The following is a 14,614-nucleotide window of genomic DNA, read 5'->3' on the forward strand; positions in this document are numbered from 1 at the left end:
GTTTGCAGAAAAGAAAACTGAGGACCAAGAAGGTTATATGGCATGCACAAGATAATATGACTAGTAAATGGTGGCATCCAGCTCAGACTCTGGGTCTCCTGACTCCCAGTCTGGTGCTCCATGCCCGTTACCACCACTGTCTTTATTCGTGACCCATATTAGTTAAGCAGCCCCTGGTGCTGCCCTGTCAGTGTGCTCAGCTGTTCCGAGCTCAAAAGCTCTCCAGGTCAGGCAGCTCCTTCCTCTCAGTCTGGTACCTGGAATTCTTACTGCCCTAGAGCAGTCATTTTCATCCTCTTCCCAGAGCCTCAGGTTCTGGAAAAGTGCCTTAGGAACACAGGTCGGGGTGAGGAGGGGGCCCAGGGAGGCAGCAGGTGGTGGGGTTCTGGGCCTTCAGCTCTGCAGCTTTGGATTGACCTGTTTTTATATTGGGTTTTTGTTTGAGATTTCATTGCGGCAGTAGGGAGAGTTCCAATGCTCAGCCCCAAAACTCGGCTATGGGGCAGAAAGAGGGGTGGGTGGCCATTAGGATTCTTCACCAGGGGCCTCCTCATTCTCCTCAATCCTCTACTGAGCCAGCAGGGCCCTGGAGCCAGCATGATCCGCCTCCCAGGGCTGCCTGAGAGGTGACACCAGCTTGGAGACACCCTGAAGTACTGCTTGGAATCTGTTGCCCCAACACCAGGAATCTGTCCTGGGCTGGGACTGAGGTGGGCAAATCCCTTCATGCTTCTCCCCCAAGCTCCCTTCTGGGAATTGTCCTGCAGTGGTGTGTACCCAGAGGTGCTCCAACTTGTGCATATGAGGACATTTGACAGTTTTCAGGACACTCCAGGACCCTGGGCAGGCACGTGTCTCCCAGACCTGACATCATTCTTCCCACTGCTGCAACCCCTAGCTGAGTTCAGCTCCTTTCTGCCCTGCTTCTCTCAAATGGAAAATGAGAAGAGGAATTTTCTCAGCCAAATTCTTTCCCTGAAGTTGTCTGCAGATGAGGGAGATACTGACTCTCTGTGGGAGAAGAGCTGAGTTAGTGCCTCCCTGACCACTGCGTTAGATGCTTATCTGTTCCTCTCCCCATCCTCCGCCTTCTCACCCCAGGCACCTGCCAGCAGGTGCTGGTCTCAGCCCAGCCTGCGGGATCCTTCCTCCTGCCAGCCCCAAGCTGTTCTTGACTCCTGAGAGCAGAGCAGGTGATAGGGCTCTGTGAACTCGCTCAGCCGGGCTCGGCTCTGTGATCTCTGTCGATGTCCCTTTCTGCTCCCCAGGCCACATGAGAACAAGTACATCTGGACTGGAGATGAACAGGGCCATTGTTCCAGCCAGCCTCAGAGCCAGAGACAAAGAAGGCTTGTAAGAATAAGGGCAGAGATTCTATCTCTTCCCCTGGACATTTCCTTCTCCCCACGAGAAATGAGTGGGTTATATCTGAGGGGAATGGCAATTCTGAGAAAGCACCCCCTACCCTGGTGCTCTGTGAGTTGGTGGTCCTTATAGGGTGTGGGGAAGGCAGCATCTTCCCCTAAACTTCCACCGATACTTGGGGTGGGCCACCTGCCTTCCCTGATTCCACGAGGTTAATGATGAAAACTGACCCAGAAGCTTTACCTTATTAATAACCATTCACAGTTTCATCCCTAGAAGTTCTGAATTTGAAATAGAAGTCCTCTTTTCCATGATATTCTAAAATAACTTGTAATTTCTCTAATTTCAAAAGGAATTCATGAACAGAGTAGTAGAAAACTTAAAAGCACAGGAAAGTACAGAAGAGAAAAATAATTCCACCACCCAGAGACAACTGCTGTCAAAGTATTATGTTGTATGATCTTTCTATTTGTTTTTGCCTAATCCTGGGCCAACTCTGGACATTTTCCTCTCAGGGTTAAGGCACATTTCCCTTCAAACAATTTTTGAATTATTGAATGTTATGTTAGAACAGGGGATGACTGAAATCACCCACCCACCCCCTTTATTTAGGGTTGAGGACCCAGGTCAGAAGGGTACTGATGTGTGCCTTGACACACAGTTGGCAGCAACTGAGGTGCAGGACTCAGGACTGGGATCCTAGTGCAGATGCACACCTTGGGTCTTGCAGGCCCAGCTGGCTCAGTTGGCTTCTTGAGGATGTTGATATCTGCTGTGGTTTTAATGTTTGCCCCCTCCAAAGGTCATGTTGAAGTTTAATCCCCAATATGGTATTTGAAAGGTGGGACCTTTAACAGGTGATTAGATCATGATGGGTGTGCCCTTGTTAATGGATTAATACGTTAATGGATGAGTGGGTTACCACCGGAGTGGCACTGGTGGCTTTATGAGGAGAGCAAGTAAGCCCGTTAGCGTGCTCAGCCCCCTCGCCATGTGATACCCTGCAATGCCCTGGGACTCTGCAGAGAGTCCCCGTCAAGAAGGCCCTCACCAGATACACACCCCAAACCTCAGACTTCCCAACCTCTAAAAACTGTAAGAAATAAATTCTGTTTCTTTATACATTACTCAGTTTTAGGTGTTCTGTTACAAGCAACAGCAAACGGGCTAAGATACTACGTTTGAGATTCTTGTGGCTCCTACACCTCTTCCCCGCCAGTCAGTGTTGCTGACATGGGCTGAGCTCACAGAGAGAGCATGGCAAGGCATCCTGGGTAGACCAGGAAGAAAGCAAATAGATCTTCGCTGTTGCAAGAGGAAGACCCTTCATGCCTGGTTGCAGACTCTGCCCAGCTGCTTGTGCTGGCTTGGGAGCCTTTGAAGCATCATCCTTGCTGAGACCTGTGTGACTGGCACCCCAGACTGTCTCAGACACAGGAGAGATGTTTTCATCTCACTCCACTCTGTCTTCTCAGTTGGGGCTGTGAGCCTTCCCACTCCATCTCTGATGGCTCACATGCAGGCAGTGGCTTGTTTGGTTTCCCTGTGCTGACATAGGGACAGTGCTGCCCTCTTCCATGACAGTCGCTGTGTCCCTTGTGACTGCTCCTCAGGGGACAACTGGGCCCCATGCTTGTCCCCTCTGCCCTTATCCCACCTCTTCTCTTCTGTTGTCTAGGCCTCCAGCCACTCCTTAGAGGGTGGGCACTAGGAAGGCAGGCTCTGGAGTTAGGATACCTGGTATGTGTGCAAGCTCTGCCGGTTGCTAGCTGCATGACCTTGGCTAAATCACTTAACCTCTCTGCCTCAGTTTCCTCACCTGTAAAGTGGGGAAAACATGGTACCTAACCCATCAGGTATGAATTAGATGAAAGCACCCAGCACATAGTAGATGCTAAATAAATGTTTGCTTTTATCAGCTAAATGTCCTTCCTTCTGAGCTTTGTCTTCCCCAGCTCTCTCTCTTCCCATCACTAATGTTCAGGGACCTTTGGCCAATATCATGAAGTGGATGTAGTTCACACCCCGCCATTTTCTACCTGCCTCCATCTCCTAGGAGTCAACCTTTCTTCCTTCTCGGCAGCCTTGGGGAGGCCCCTCTGCTTTGGGGGCCCCACCTCTTCCCTGGCCAGCCTGGACCAAGTTTCTTCCTTGTGCTTCTCCATCCGTGGTGTGATGCCTTTATGTCTTACTCTGCTCCTCTTGATGTGCTTGGCCTCCACCCCAATCAAACCTGCCATGGATCTGCCATTAGTCATCAGATCACCTCTGTGTGATCTTAGCCTCCAAGTTATGCAGACTATTGCAAGTTATGCAATAAATGCAAGTATACCAAGACTAGATGCATTTTAAGCCTTATTTTAAAAAACTCGAAAAGGGAGACCACACTGCCCCTGCTGGCATGTCACCGCTAGTATTTCACCCCTTCCCCAGTGGTGAGTCCTGGTCTCTTTCCTGATCCTGCTCTGCTCCCCTGTCACCCTTCTCCTCTCTCTGTTTAAGTACTTAGTGCCCCTGTCTGTGTCCTGGACCTGTGGGCCCCACAGCTGCAGCCGCCCTCTCGCCTCCCTTTCCTGGTTGTACCCTATGACGACATCTTTGCTTCCCATGTGACCGTCCTCCCTCATCCAGGGCTTCCTGCTTTCTAAGGGCTTCCAAGCTCCCTCTTGTCCAACCACAGAGGAGCTGCTCTTGCATCTGTGTGTGGCTAGAGCTTGGGGGCAGAAAAACCTCCCTTTGAACTCTGGCTGTGCCCCCTCCTACTTGTGTGTATTCTGCTTCCCTCAGCTCTAAAGCAGGCAGAATAGTACCAGCCTCATTGTATCGTGAGAATTAAATTAGGCTTAGCATGGTGCTTGTTATATGGTAAATGCTCAATATATGGTTGTTGTTATTAATAATAGCAATACTGATCATTAATAATAACACTTCCCCCCTCTCTCTGGCTTCTGATCAGACCATAGGGTACGACCCCATCATTTCTCCAGAGGTCTCGGCTTCCTTTGGTGTTCAGCAGCTGCCCCTGGCAGAGATCTGGCCTCTCTGTGACTTCATCACTGTGCACACACCTCTCCTGCCCTCCACCACAGGTAGGTGTGCCCTACCTTGTGGATTGGCCACAGAAACCTCTGACCGGATAATGAGGGGGGCCTCAGTCTGGGTCTTCTGCAGATGCTGGTGGCCAGCTGTGGGGAGGGGTCCCCCAGGCCCCACAGAGCATGGTGCTGCTTTGCTGGACACCCATGCATTGGATGGAGGAGGGTGAGCTAGCTGGAAATGCACAGCTGTCTGGGTGAACCAGGCACATGGGCAGCCAGTGACCCCAGTGGATGCTTCCTGGACTCCTGCAGGGCTTTCTGATCCCCAAATCCACTCCAAGTGATAATAACTAAAGAACTTCCAGGATGTTTCTAAACTGAGTCTAGCCCAGATCCAGAACAGGGACTCTTGTCCCAGAGCATCTGAGAGGGAAATAGGAGGCTGCTGTGCAGCAGGAAGAGAGGCCTCTGGGGAACGGAGGGCCCCCAGGATCCAGTGCTGAGCCTGGGGTCAGGCCTCCCACAGCAGGAAGAGTCTGCCCTTTTTTCCAGGGCTGCTGAACGACAGCACCTTTGCCCAGTGCAAGAAAGGGGTGCGTGTGGTGAACTGTGCCCGCGGAGGGATTGTGGACGAAGGCGCCCTGCTCCGGGCCCTGCAGTCGGGGCAGTGTGCTGGGGCCGCACTGGACGTGTTTACAGAAGTGAGTGCCCGGCCACCTGGCTGTCAGGGGAGGGTGGGAGAGATGAGGGGCAGCAGGGCATGTGGCAGGGAGAGCCCGGCATTCTACAGGAGGCCTTCAGCTCACTGTCTCCAGCATCCATGATAAAGCGGGGAGATTGTGTGGTCTGAGGGGCCCTGGAAGAGCTCAGCACAGAGGCAGACATGTTGTCTTCTGCAACAGTCAGGTTTGAAATAGGACCCAGTTCCCAGTCTCTGTCTTCTCAGACTGCTGCCATATGGATAACGCAGGGGAAGACAGAGCGGCAAGACAGTTCTGAGGTCGGGGATTTGGGGTAGAGAGAGAGAAGGGTTTAGGTTATTCTTACAGGTCCCTGATTGAAGTGCATTCCCATTGCCAAGAAGTTGTTCTGCGCCATATCCACTGAGTTCCTTTTCCCTTCCTGTCTCCCAGGGAGGGACAGAAGCCCGAGGATAATGGCATTATTCCTGCAGGGTCCTCAGGGTGGGCTGCTCTCCCAGGAGGCACAAAGGCTCAGCCTCAGATCAAAAGGAGAAGAGCGCATCTCCACTTGACTCCTACTGGCCCCTCTCCTCAACGATCCTGTCCCCGCATCAGGGCTCCTCCCATGACACGGGACAGAGCATGGACTTTGGGTTAGGCGGTTGTGGTTTGCAGGTTCCTGGGTGGCCTTGGCGAGTCACGGGTCCTCTCTGAGCCCCTGAAACAACTCATTGTCGGTTCCGGCCCAGGGCACACGGTGCATTTTGGTTTGCACTCCTGGTGGTCTTTCTAACTCGACCATGAGCTCCTTGAGGCAGGGGCGTGCCTTGCCCTTCTTTGTATTACTCTCCTCCCCAACACAGCGCCTTCTGGCCTCTTCAGCATTCTTGTGCCACTTGCTACTATGTGGCCAGAATGCACAGGGTTACGTGCTCAAAATTCAGTGGGACCAACAGAGCCCTGGGGAGAATGGCCAGAAGAGAAGAAGCCTAGGTCATCTTCCCAAGGGCAATGTTCTGCTCAGGGAGTAGGAGGCATGGAAGAGACACAGGAGGGTGGGCTGGAGGTGCCACAGGGGCAGCCTGTCCTGCTGAGAGCCAGGATGCAGATACCTGTGTGGCATGCCTGCAGAGAGCAGGACACTGCTAGGAGCCCAGCAAGGCACAGCAACAGCAAGTGCTGCATGGATGGGGAGAGGGAGTGAGTTTCACGGGAAAAAAACAATAACAATAACAGCTGCCCCTGGTTGAGAGCCTCCTGTGTTGAAGGTGTGTAATCCCCACGATAATGTTGTGGTAGATAGTGTTAACCCATTTCACAGATAAGGAAACTGAGGCTTAGAGATTGAGGTTTGCCTGAGGCACCTAGGTGGTAAGAGGTGGAGGTGAGGTTTGAATCTGGTCCACAGTTTCTGTGATCTGCTCTGTCCACTCTGCTGGAATGGAGCATTCATGAGGAAGCTGATTATTGAGTCTAATGACCACTGTGACAAAACAGAAGTCGAAGGTGGCATCACTCCTGCCTTCCTCCACTCATGCCCTGGGGCAGCCCTAGGGTATGGTCAGTCCACAGCAGCCAGCCTAGAGGTGTTTCTTTCTGGACAGGAGCCACCTCGGGACCGAGCCTTAGTGGACCATGAGAACGTCATCAGCTGCCCCCACCTGGGCGCCAGCACCAGGGAGGCCCAGAGTCGCTGCGGGGAGGAAGTCGCTGTCCAGTTTGTGGACATGGTGAAGGGGAAATCTCTAGCGGGGGTTGTAAGTATCACTACATGGGGCTGGGGACCAGAGCCAGAGGGAGGAAAGCTGGAGGGCATCTGTGGGGATGGTGACGGCTCTGGGGAGTGGATTGGGTCCAGGAGCTGAAGATAAGGGAATGCGCAGGAGTTGGCCCTCTGGGGATGGGGGGGTTGGCAGGAGCTGCCTTATCTCCAGCCCTGATAGCTGAGGCCTTGGCAGCAGCTCAGTCCTGCTACACTGTGGCCTTGCCGCAGAGATTGTGGCCCTTCCCAGGGCCTAGCCTCTAGAGAAAGGCTCTTTTGTTCTCCCCATGGTTTGGGAATGGAGGAGAGCTACTTGACAATACTGGATGTGGGGGGTGGGCCGGGGTGGGGACTGCCTGTGTAGAAAGGCCCTGTAGGGAGCTTGCCCCTCCTAAGCACCCAGAGCACCCTTTCCATCGTGTCCATCTTAGCCCCACTCAGCCTGCTCTCCCCGCCTCCCGATATGAATCCTCCATGCCAGCCGGGCCCCTTGCTTTCCCCAATTCATGGCAGAACACCCCTACTTGTCTTTGCCCACACCGGGCCCTGCCTGGCATGTTTCTCCTGCATGCCTAACCTGGCTTACACTTCAAGTCCTGTCTCGTTCGTTCTGTCTTCGGATATTCCTGAAGTTCCAGTGGGTGCCAGGTACTGTCACAGCCCTTGGGGACAGAGATTAAAAAGGAGGGCATAGCTCTCCTTCAAGGGGCACACCACCTCGTCTACCAAGACTTGCATGGTCCTTCCAGCTCCTTCTCAATTCTTGGACTACTTAACCACATTCTCTCCTGTTATTAAGGTTCCACGAGTTTATATCTTTTTCTTCTTAATCTAAATTCTAAGGTCTCTGAGGATAAAAAACCATGATTTAAGCTTCTCTGCAGCTCATGTGGGTGAGCCTACAATATGTAGTCAATATTGTAAAGGAGTCAGTGAATGGGTTTGGGGAGGAGAGGTTTTCGCTGGCAAGGGCAGAACTTTCGCAGGAGAAAGGCAGGATGTTTGTTCAGCCTCCCACCTCTGGTTTGGTATCCCAGCTCTCCAAGCTGCCCTGCCCTCTCATCCTGAGAAAGCTCAGGGTACCACTGCTGCCCAGCACCCCCTACTAGGGCTGGGAGTCAGGGCTCCTCAGGGCCAGCTGTCACAGGGGCCACATGCGGGAGGGCCTGGAGAGCATGGCAGTGGCCGCAGGATCTGTCCGTGTCCCCTGTCCTCTCTGTGTTGTGTTGGCTGCTCAGGACAGAGCACACTTTCTCACTTGTCTTGTGCCTGCCAGGCTTCCGAGCAGGTTCATTCCTCTCAGGCGGTGCTGGCGGTGACTCGAGCTGAGGTTGGGCCCGTGACCGCTGCCAATCCATCTGGGCTGCTCCATATTTTCAGCCCCTGCTGAAGGCAGGTTTCTGCAATTTATTCACATTGTCATTAGGTGGCATTCCAGGGTTTCTCCTGAAGGGGACTCCTTAACACAGCTTCCATCAAATAGGACCACAAAATGTCCCCATCTTACTTAGGAGGTAAAAACTCTTGATTAAAATAGTTAAACTTGGGCAAATTTTACTCTTCATCCAAAGCGCTGATAGCCTTCAAGGAGGCCTTTGGAAAGAAAGACATTTCTATCATGTAGGGAATCTCTGTCCTTAATTCTTTTCTACTTCAATTCTGTTCTTACATGGGACACGAGATAACATCAGGGTCAGGTTGGTGTCCACAAGCACCTGACTCGTCCCTGCCGTCCTCCCACCTGTCTTCTAGTGCAGACAGAGAACCTTGTTTTTATTTGGCAGACCTGTGGAGAGCACCTCGCAGGGTTGGGCTCTGCGGGCCCCACGCAGAGGACAGAGAAACAGGCGACTGCCGTCTGGGCCTTCCTCACTGAGCAGGTTCAGCCCAGCAGCTGTCGCTCTGGCACTCCTCCCAGCAGCTGGTCGTTCTCTGGTTCCACCTCCTGGCCCACTGCTCTTCCTTTCTGTGTCCCCTTGGAGAGGAGAAAGGGAGGCGGTGCGGCAAGAGGGCCTCGCTGGGTCACCTCCCACACAGAGGGACTCCTGTGAAGCCCTGCCTCAGCGATCACTTGCAACACCGCGATTCTCTTCCTCTCTAAATATTTTTCCAATGACATCTTTCTGAAAACAAATAGAAAATCTGTTTTCTTTTAATTACTTCTTGAATGTGCCTGTTGGATTTGCATCAAACCCCAGGTTTCTAATTAAATCCTTCTTAGATGGTTCTCTTTAAAAGTTCCCTCACTAAAAGTGGCCAGATACCTAACTTAGAACCAGAGCATGTTGAAGCACAAAACAGAATAGAAACTTTGGCCCAGAACAAGCTGGCTTTGTTATCGGGCCCCTGGGAGGGGGCCCAGCCAGCCAGACCCTAGAGTCAAAGCTTTAGGAGGATACGTGGCTTCTGCCCCCTCAGCTTCCCAGTGTGCCTAGTGGCGGACTTCAGCTAAGATCATCAAAAGTATGTGAATCCAGCTTTATAAATTGTGATCATTGATCATAGTGGTTAGTGACAATGTAAACACTCACTTTAAAAAAAAACAAGATAGAAAATAAAAAATGAAGACAAATTCTGCCACCCTACTCTATATCCAATTATCTGTGACTCCCTATGTTTTTTATGTCAAAGACCTCCTTGTATTGTGCTATCCAAACCCTTCCCAGCAGAGAAAATCCAAGTCTCCCATGGAGGGTGCCAGGGCCGACACAATTCAAGGAGGTGAGAAAGGCCACTTTTTTCCCCCCTCTAGCAATTTTGAGTGGTTTTAGCCTTTTGTGTCCATTTCTGGCTCTCTGGCTCTCCTCATCTGTAGGAACAAGTCATTGTCTTGTTGGTGGCTGATGGAAGTTGTCACCCAACTGGCATCAAAGCATGGGTGGCCCTATGCCTTCTCTCTATGTGGAGCTGGGTCTCCACAACAATATCTGAGTCGGGCAGGTGTGTGCCTGGCCTGCCTCTTCCTGACCTCAGACCTACTCCACTTTCTCTCTGCAGGTGAACGCCCAGGCCCTTACCAGTGCCTTCTCTCCACACACTAAGCCTTGGATTGGTCTGGCAGAAGCTCTGGGGACACTGATGCGAGCCTGGGCTGGATCTCCCAAGGGGACCATCCAGGTGGTAACACAGGGTGAGCCTGGATCTTGGTTGTGGTGGAGGATGAGCTAGGGACACTGCAGAGGGAGGGGAACAGAGGGGCATGGGCTTTTCTCCCGCTGGGTGTGTCTGCTGCAGGTCACAGAGCTAGTGAGAGACTTAGAGGTGACTTGGATGCTGCTCTGAATATAGCTCACTTACTGCTGAGGGTGGGGGTGATTTTCATAATTCATGCTTATGCGGTATTTTTAAGATGTACATGTTTTGGGTGCAAGAGAGACCTCCACAGGAGATGGAGTTTCATGCAAGAGCCGTAGAATGGGTGGAGGGAGTCCCAAATTAAGTAACAGGATGTTTGATTTTGGCTTTGACATTGTCACTTACCTGCTGCATGACTTTCTCTTCTTCACACAAAGTGAGCATCAGGGGGTGGATGCGCTGGATGAGGCAGTGGGGAAATTGGGTGCTCTGTGACACACCAAGGTGGGTTCATGGGCAAATCTTACAGTCCTCGGGGGTGTGTGCTCAGCCATGGAGTGGGAATGGGGGCAGAGCCCTCTGTCCACTCCTTGGGCTGCTGAGCAGGCTCTGGCCGCCTTTGTAGTAGATGCAACACCAGGCAGCCATGGCTGAGTGACCACCCTGTAGAGGCTTGTCCTCCCCCACTGACTGCCAGGGAGAGATTGCGGGGTAAAGTGGTTAGGCCCCGAGCACTGGCAATACCAGGAAGGACAGAGCCCCACTGGCCCGGGTGCCCAGGCCCCGGAGGAAACCAGGCAGGGGACCGGGCAGCTGCTGCTTCAGTTGCTCCTTTCTGCTTTCACTTCCTGCGGCCGGCAAGGGTACTCAGACCCTCGCCAGGTAGGGGTGGGAGTGGGGAATTTTCTAAGCGTCCCTGGGAGAATGACAGGCAGGCCAGGGTGGCCAGTGGAGTAGGGCAGAGTTTTGAAGAGGAGTTTCTCAGGCTGGCTAAAGTGTCCTGGGCTCCCTGGCTGGCTCTGAGCCCTCTGGAGGAGAAGTGGAGCTGCCCAGGAACTGCAGACTGCGGATGGGGTCCCCAGGACAGCAAGGATCTCATAGCCCAGAGCTAGGGCCAGTGACCCCCTGCTCCCTTGTGCAGTGCTCAGCAAACGGGGACCTTATGGTGGTTGCTCTCTGTGCCAGGAACAGCCTTGAGGAATGCTGGAAACTGCCTAGGCCCTGCAGTCATTGTGGGCCTCCTGAAAGAAGCTTCCAAGCAGGCGGATGTGAACTTGGTGAACGCCAAGCTGCTGGTGAAAGAAGCTGGCCTTGATGTGCGCCCCCCATCCCCATACCCTCTGTCAGCACTGCTCTGCCCCCACATTTCCAGAGGCCATTTAACAATCCTACTCATTGGGCAAAGTCCTGGGTGCAAGTTCTGCCATTGACCCTGTCTGCCTGTGAGAGGCAGCTATAATGTCTTCATCTGCAAAGTGGAGATACTGCCTACCTCCAAGCCTGGCTCATGAAGACACTTTGTGCATAAGTGTTCTGAATGGGGAGTGGTAGCCATACCCTCATCTCACAGGCTGCATTGATTGGGGGGCTTGGGGGTGGCCCAGCGTGCGGCCTCCAGCCCTCTATCTAGTGCTCCTTGTACCACAGCACCCAAGTTCTTGATTAGCCTGCCAGCTCTGGAGCAGGTAGCACATCCTCTGCTGACTCTCATGGCTTCCCTTGGGTGGCTGCCCCTCTGGCTCCCTTTCTAGATCATAGTCTGTGTTTCTCAGCTGGGAGCGCTGGCAGAAGAGGCATAAAGCTGCCATGTCCCCACCCTCCCCCTACACCCGCACCCCAGTGAGGCCACAGAAGCAGTGTGTCAGAGGAGGAGGGTCAGCTGAGACCCCCCCCAGCACTGAACCCTCCCTCCCTCTCCCCAAACCCCAGCCTCCCCTCCAAGCCATCACCTGTGCCTGGCAGATCTCCCTTTGCTCCCCGTTAGGGATATCACTGATGGTCCCAGGAAGCTGATGTTCAGGGGCACTAGGCTTAGCCCATTTGCCCTCTCCCCCTGGCCCTGAGTTGCTGAGCCTACTGGCCAGATTGGAGCCTACAAATGGGTGGTGAGGCCAAGAGCGAGGGTGGGCAGGATGCCAGGAGGAGTGACTGCTCTTTCTGGCCTTCTCTGTGCAGGTCACTGCCTCCCACAGCCCTGCCACAACAGAGGAGCAGGGCTGCGGGGAATGCTTTCTGACCGTGGCCCTGGAAGGCGCCCCCTACCAGGCTGTGGGCTCAGTCCAGGGCACCACGCCTGTGCTGCAGGCGCTCAATGGAGCTGTCTTCACGCCAGAAGTGCCTCTCCGCAGGGGCCTGCCCCTGCTCATGTTTCGGGCTCAGCCCTCCAACCCTGCAATGCTGCCTACCATGCTTGGTGAGTAGGGCCCTGGAGGGCTGGCCAGTGCCCTTGTTGCAGGGTGGGATCTGCCCTGGGATTAGGCCCTGTAGACCTCCTGCCTCCTTCAGCCCCTCTCAAATTCTCAGGGCATCTCTGGGTCTGCACCATACCAAGGATCTGTCATTCCTGTTTCCAGAATGTTCAGGGGGTGAATACTGGGTTCAGAGAGGGAAGATGCCTTATCTAAGGTCACAGAGCATTGAGGCAGGGGTGGGACCAGAGCCTCTATCACTAACCCACCATGTTAAGTGGACTGGACCACAGAGTTGTTCCCCAGGAGCTCAGGGCCACTGAAGGCAGGTTTCCTTCTCCCTGCCCACAGGCCCTGGTGGCCAGCCTGGCTGCCACAGAGCCTGCCAGGACATCCCCTCCATTGGTCGTGGGTGTCTTGGCCCTGCCCCAGTTCCCTGGGGCCTAAGCTGCTGGGGTTTTGGAACACATCCTGGTATGGCAGATGGTGTGTCCCCAGACCCCGAAGGGCCTAATTTCACCACCTTTGTTAGTTGCCCAGGGCACTTTCCCCTGCTTTTCTCCCTTGCTGTTGGCCTGAATGAAACTGGCAATCAGCAAAAGTCAAGAGCTACTTATAGCTCTTCATGGCCCTGCTGTTCCCTTAATCTCAGCTCTGATTCCAAGGCCATTGTTCCCGCATTGCAACTTTATCACAGAAGCCCAGGACTTCCGACTCTGCTCCCAGCTGCTCACCCCTCCTCCCCATGCCCTATGCCAACCGGGGGTTTCTTCTGCTTGCAGGCCTCCTGGCAGAGGCAGGTGTGCGGCTGCTGTCCTACCAGACCTCACTGGTGTCAGATGGGGAGACCTGGCACGTTATGGGCATCTCCTCCCTGCTGCCCAACCTGGAAGCATGGAAGCAGCATGTGAACGAGGCCTTCCAGTTCCAGTTCTAACCCTGGGGCTCACTGGTCCCAGCCTCTGGGGCTTTTGTGAAGAAACCTGCCCACTGTGATCAAGAGGGAGAGGAGAGCCACATTCCTGGGGCTGGACACAGACTCGTCTAGCCCTGCAGTACAGCATAACCATCTAATAAAGCGCCTACCCCAAACTCCCTTCATCTTTGTGTTCATTGTCCTGAAGAGCCACCAGAGGGCATCCACAGCAGCCCTGGGACTTGGTTTTGGTGACCGGAGAGTAGGGGGTGTGGAGGGAGACTGGGATGGGCAAATGGCCTGGGTGTGGGTGCTCTGAAGATGACCCTCTCTCATCTCTCTAAGGTAATGTAGAGGCAGTTTTGCAGGGTCAAAGCTCAAGGTATTTCCGGTCCCTTCCATCTGGGATATACATGCACTTTAAGTAAAATTCAAAAAACAGGTACGGCATGATGCAGGGACAGCACTGGACTAGGTCTTTGCTTTAAAAGGAGAATTCTAAGTGACCTCTCTCCCTCTGAAATCTCCTGGTGGGAGGGGCAGAGGTCACTGGAAGCAGAGAGCCAGATGGCTACGAGAGAGGTGTTTAGGAGATTCTCTGAGTTCAGAGGAGGAGGTGATTTGAGCTGAGGATGTTGGTGATACAGGAGAGATGTTTAGAAGGAGAAGGAAGTGGGTGTGAGGGCATGGAGGCTTGAGATTATCTGCCAGGTTCACAAAGTGAGTTCAGTGTGGGCTGGACAGATAGGGATGTGGATATAGGGGTGTGTATGTGTGTGTGTGTGTGTGTGTGTGTGTGTAGTATCCAAGGTGGTTTTCATGAAAAATAGAGCAGAATGACACTCTGCCCACAAGATTTCACCTTTTCATATTTTTCCCCTATCAGTAGGATGATCCATTTGTGCCCAGTAGCATCTGTTTTGACTCCTACACTGGCTGAGAAGGCCTGGCATAGGGCAGCTGTTGGCACTGACGGGCAGACCCACTGCTTTGGCCTCCTCAGGGATGTGACCGGGCTGTGCATCGATAGGAACTGTCTGCAGGGAGCTCAGGAGTGTGTCTGTTACGGCCTTGCTGTCGCAGACCTTGACGGGGATAGGCCTGGACATGAACAGCAAGGTCAACTTTGGGCAGCTCTGTGACCTGGAATGCAGTGTTTAATTCTCTATGCCTTCATTTCCTTATTTGTAAGAGGGGCAATGTCTCTCACAAAGCTGCAGTGAGGATTTAATGGATTAAAAAGTGACTTAAATGAGTGGCCAGGGCACTTGGTGAACACTGGTTTCTTCATTTCTATGCTTTTCTGAGAATAGCTGAGCAGGCCTCAATCTCTTCCACAGAACCCCAGCGCCAGGGCACCCTCCCAG

General features: G+C 53.3%; 1 protein-coding gene across 1 annotated transcript in view; it reads left to right on the plus strand.

The window, feature by feature from the left end:
* Positions 1 to 13,372, plus strand: part of LOC103610981 (D-3-phosphoglycerate dehydrogenase) — a 36,470-nt gene extending 23,098 nt beyond the window's left edge. The window contains exons 6-12 of the mRNA XM_008595030.1: positions 4,322 to 4,454; positions 4,956 to 5,104; positions 6,691 to 6,843; positions 9,846 to 9,978; positions 11,109 to 11,239; positions 12,099 to 12,336; positions 13,114 to 13,372. Of these exons, the coding sequence (XP_008593252.1) occupies positions 4,322 to 4,454; positions 4,956 to 5,104; positions 6,691 to 6,843; positions 9,846 to 9,978; positions 11,109 to 11,239; positions 12,099 to 12,336; positions 13,114 to 13,268 (1,092 nt within the window). The 3' untranslated portion in view covers positions 13,269 to 13,372. The remainder of the gene's footprint in view (positions 1 to 4,321; positions 4,455 to 4,955; positions 5,105 to 6,690; positions 6,844 to 9,845; positions 9,979 to 11,108; positions 11,240 to 12,098; positions 12,337 to 13,113) is intronic.
* Positions 13,373 to 14,614: the final 1,242 nt, after the last annotated feature.

This window comes from Galeopterus variegatus, unplaced genomic scaffold (assembly GCF_000696425.1).
Source record: "Galeopterus variegatus unplaced genomic scaffold, G_variegatus-3.0.2 Scaffold12194, whole genome shotgun sequence".
NCBI lineage: Eukaryota > Metazoa > Chordata > Mammalia > Dermoptera > Cynocephalidae > Galeopterus > Galeopterus variegatus.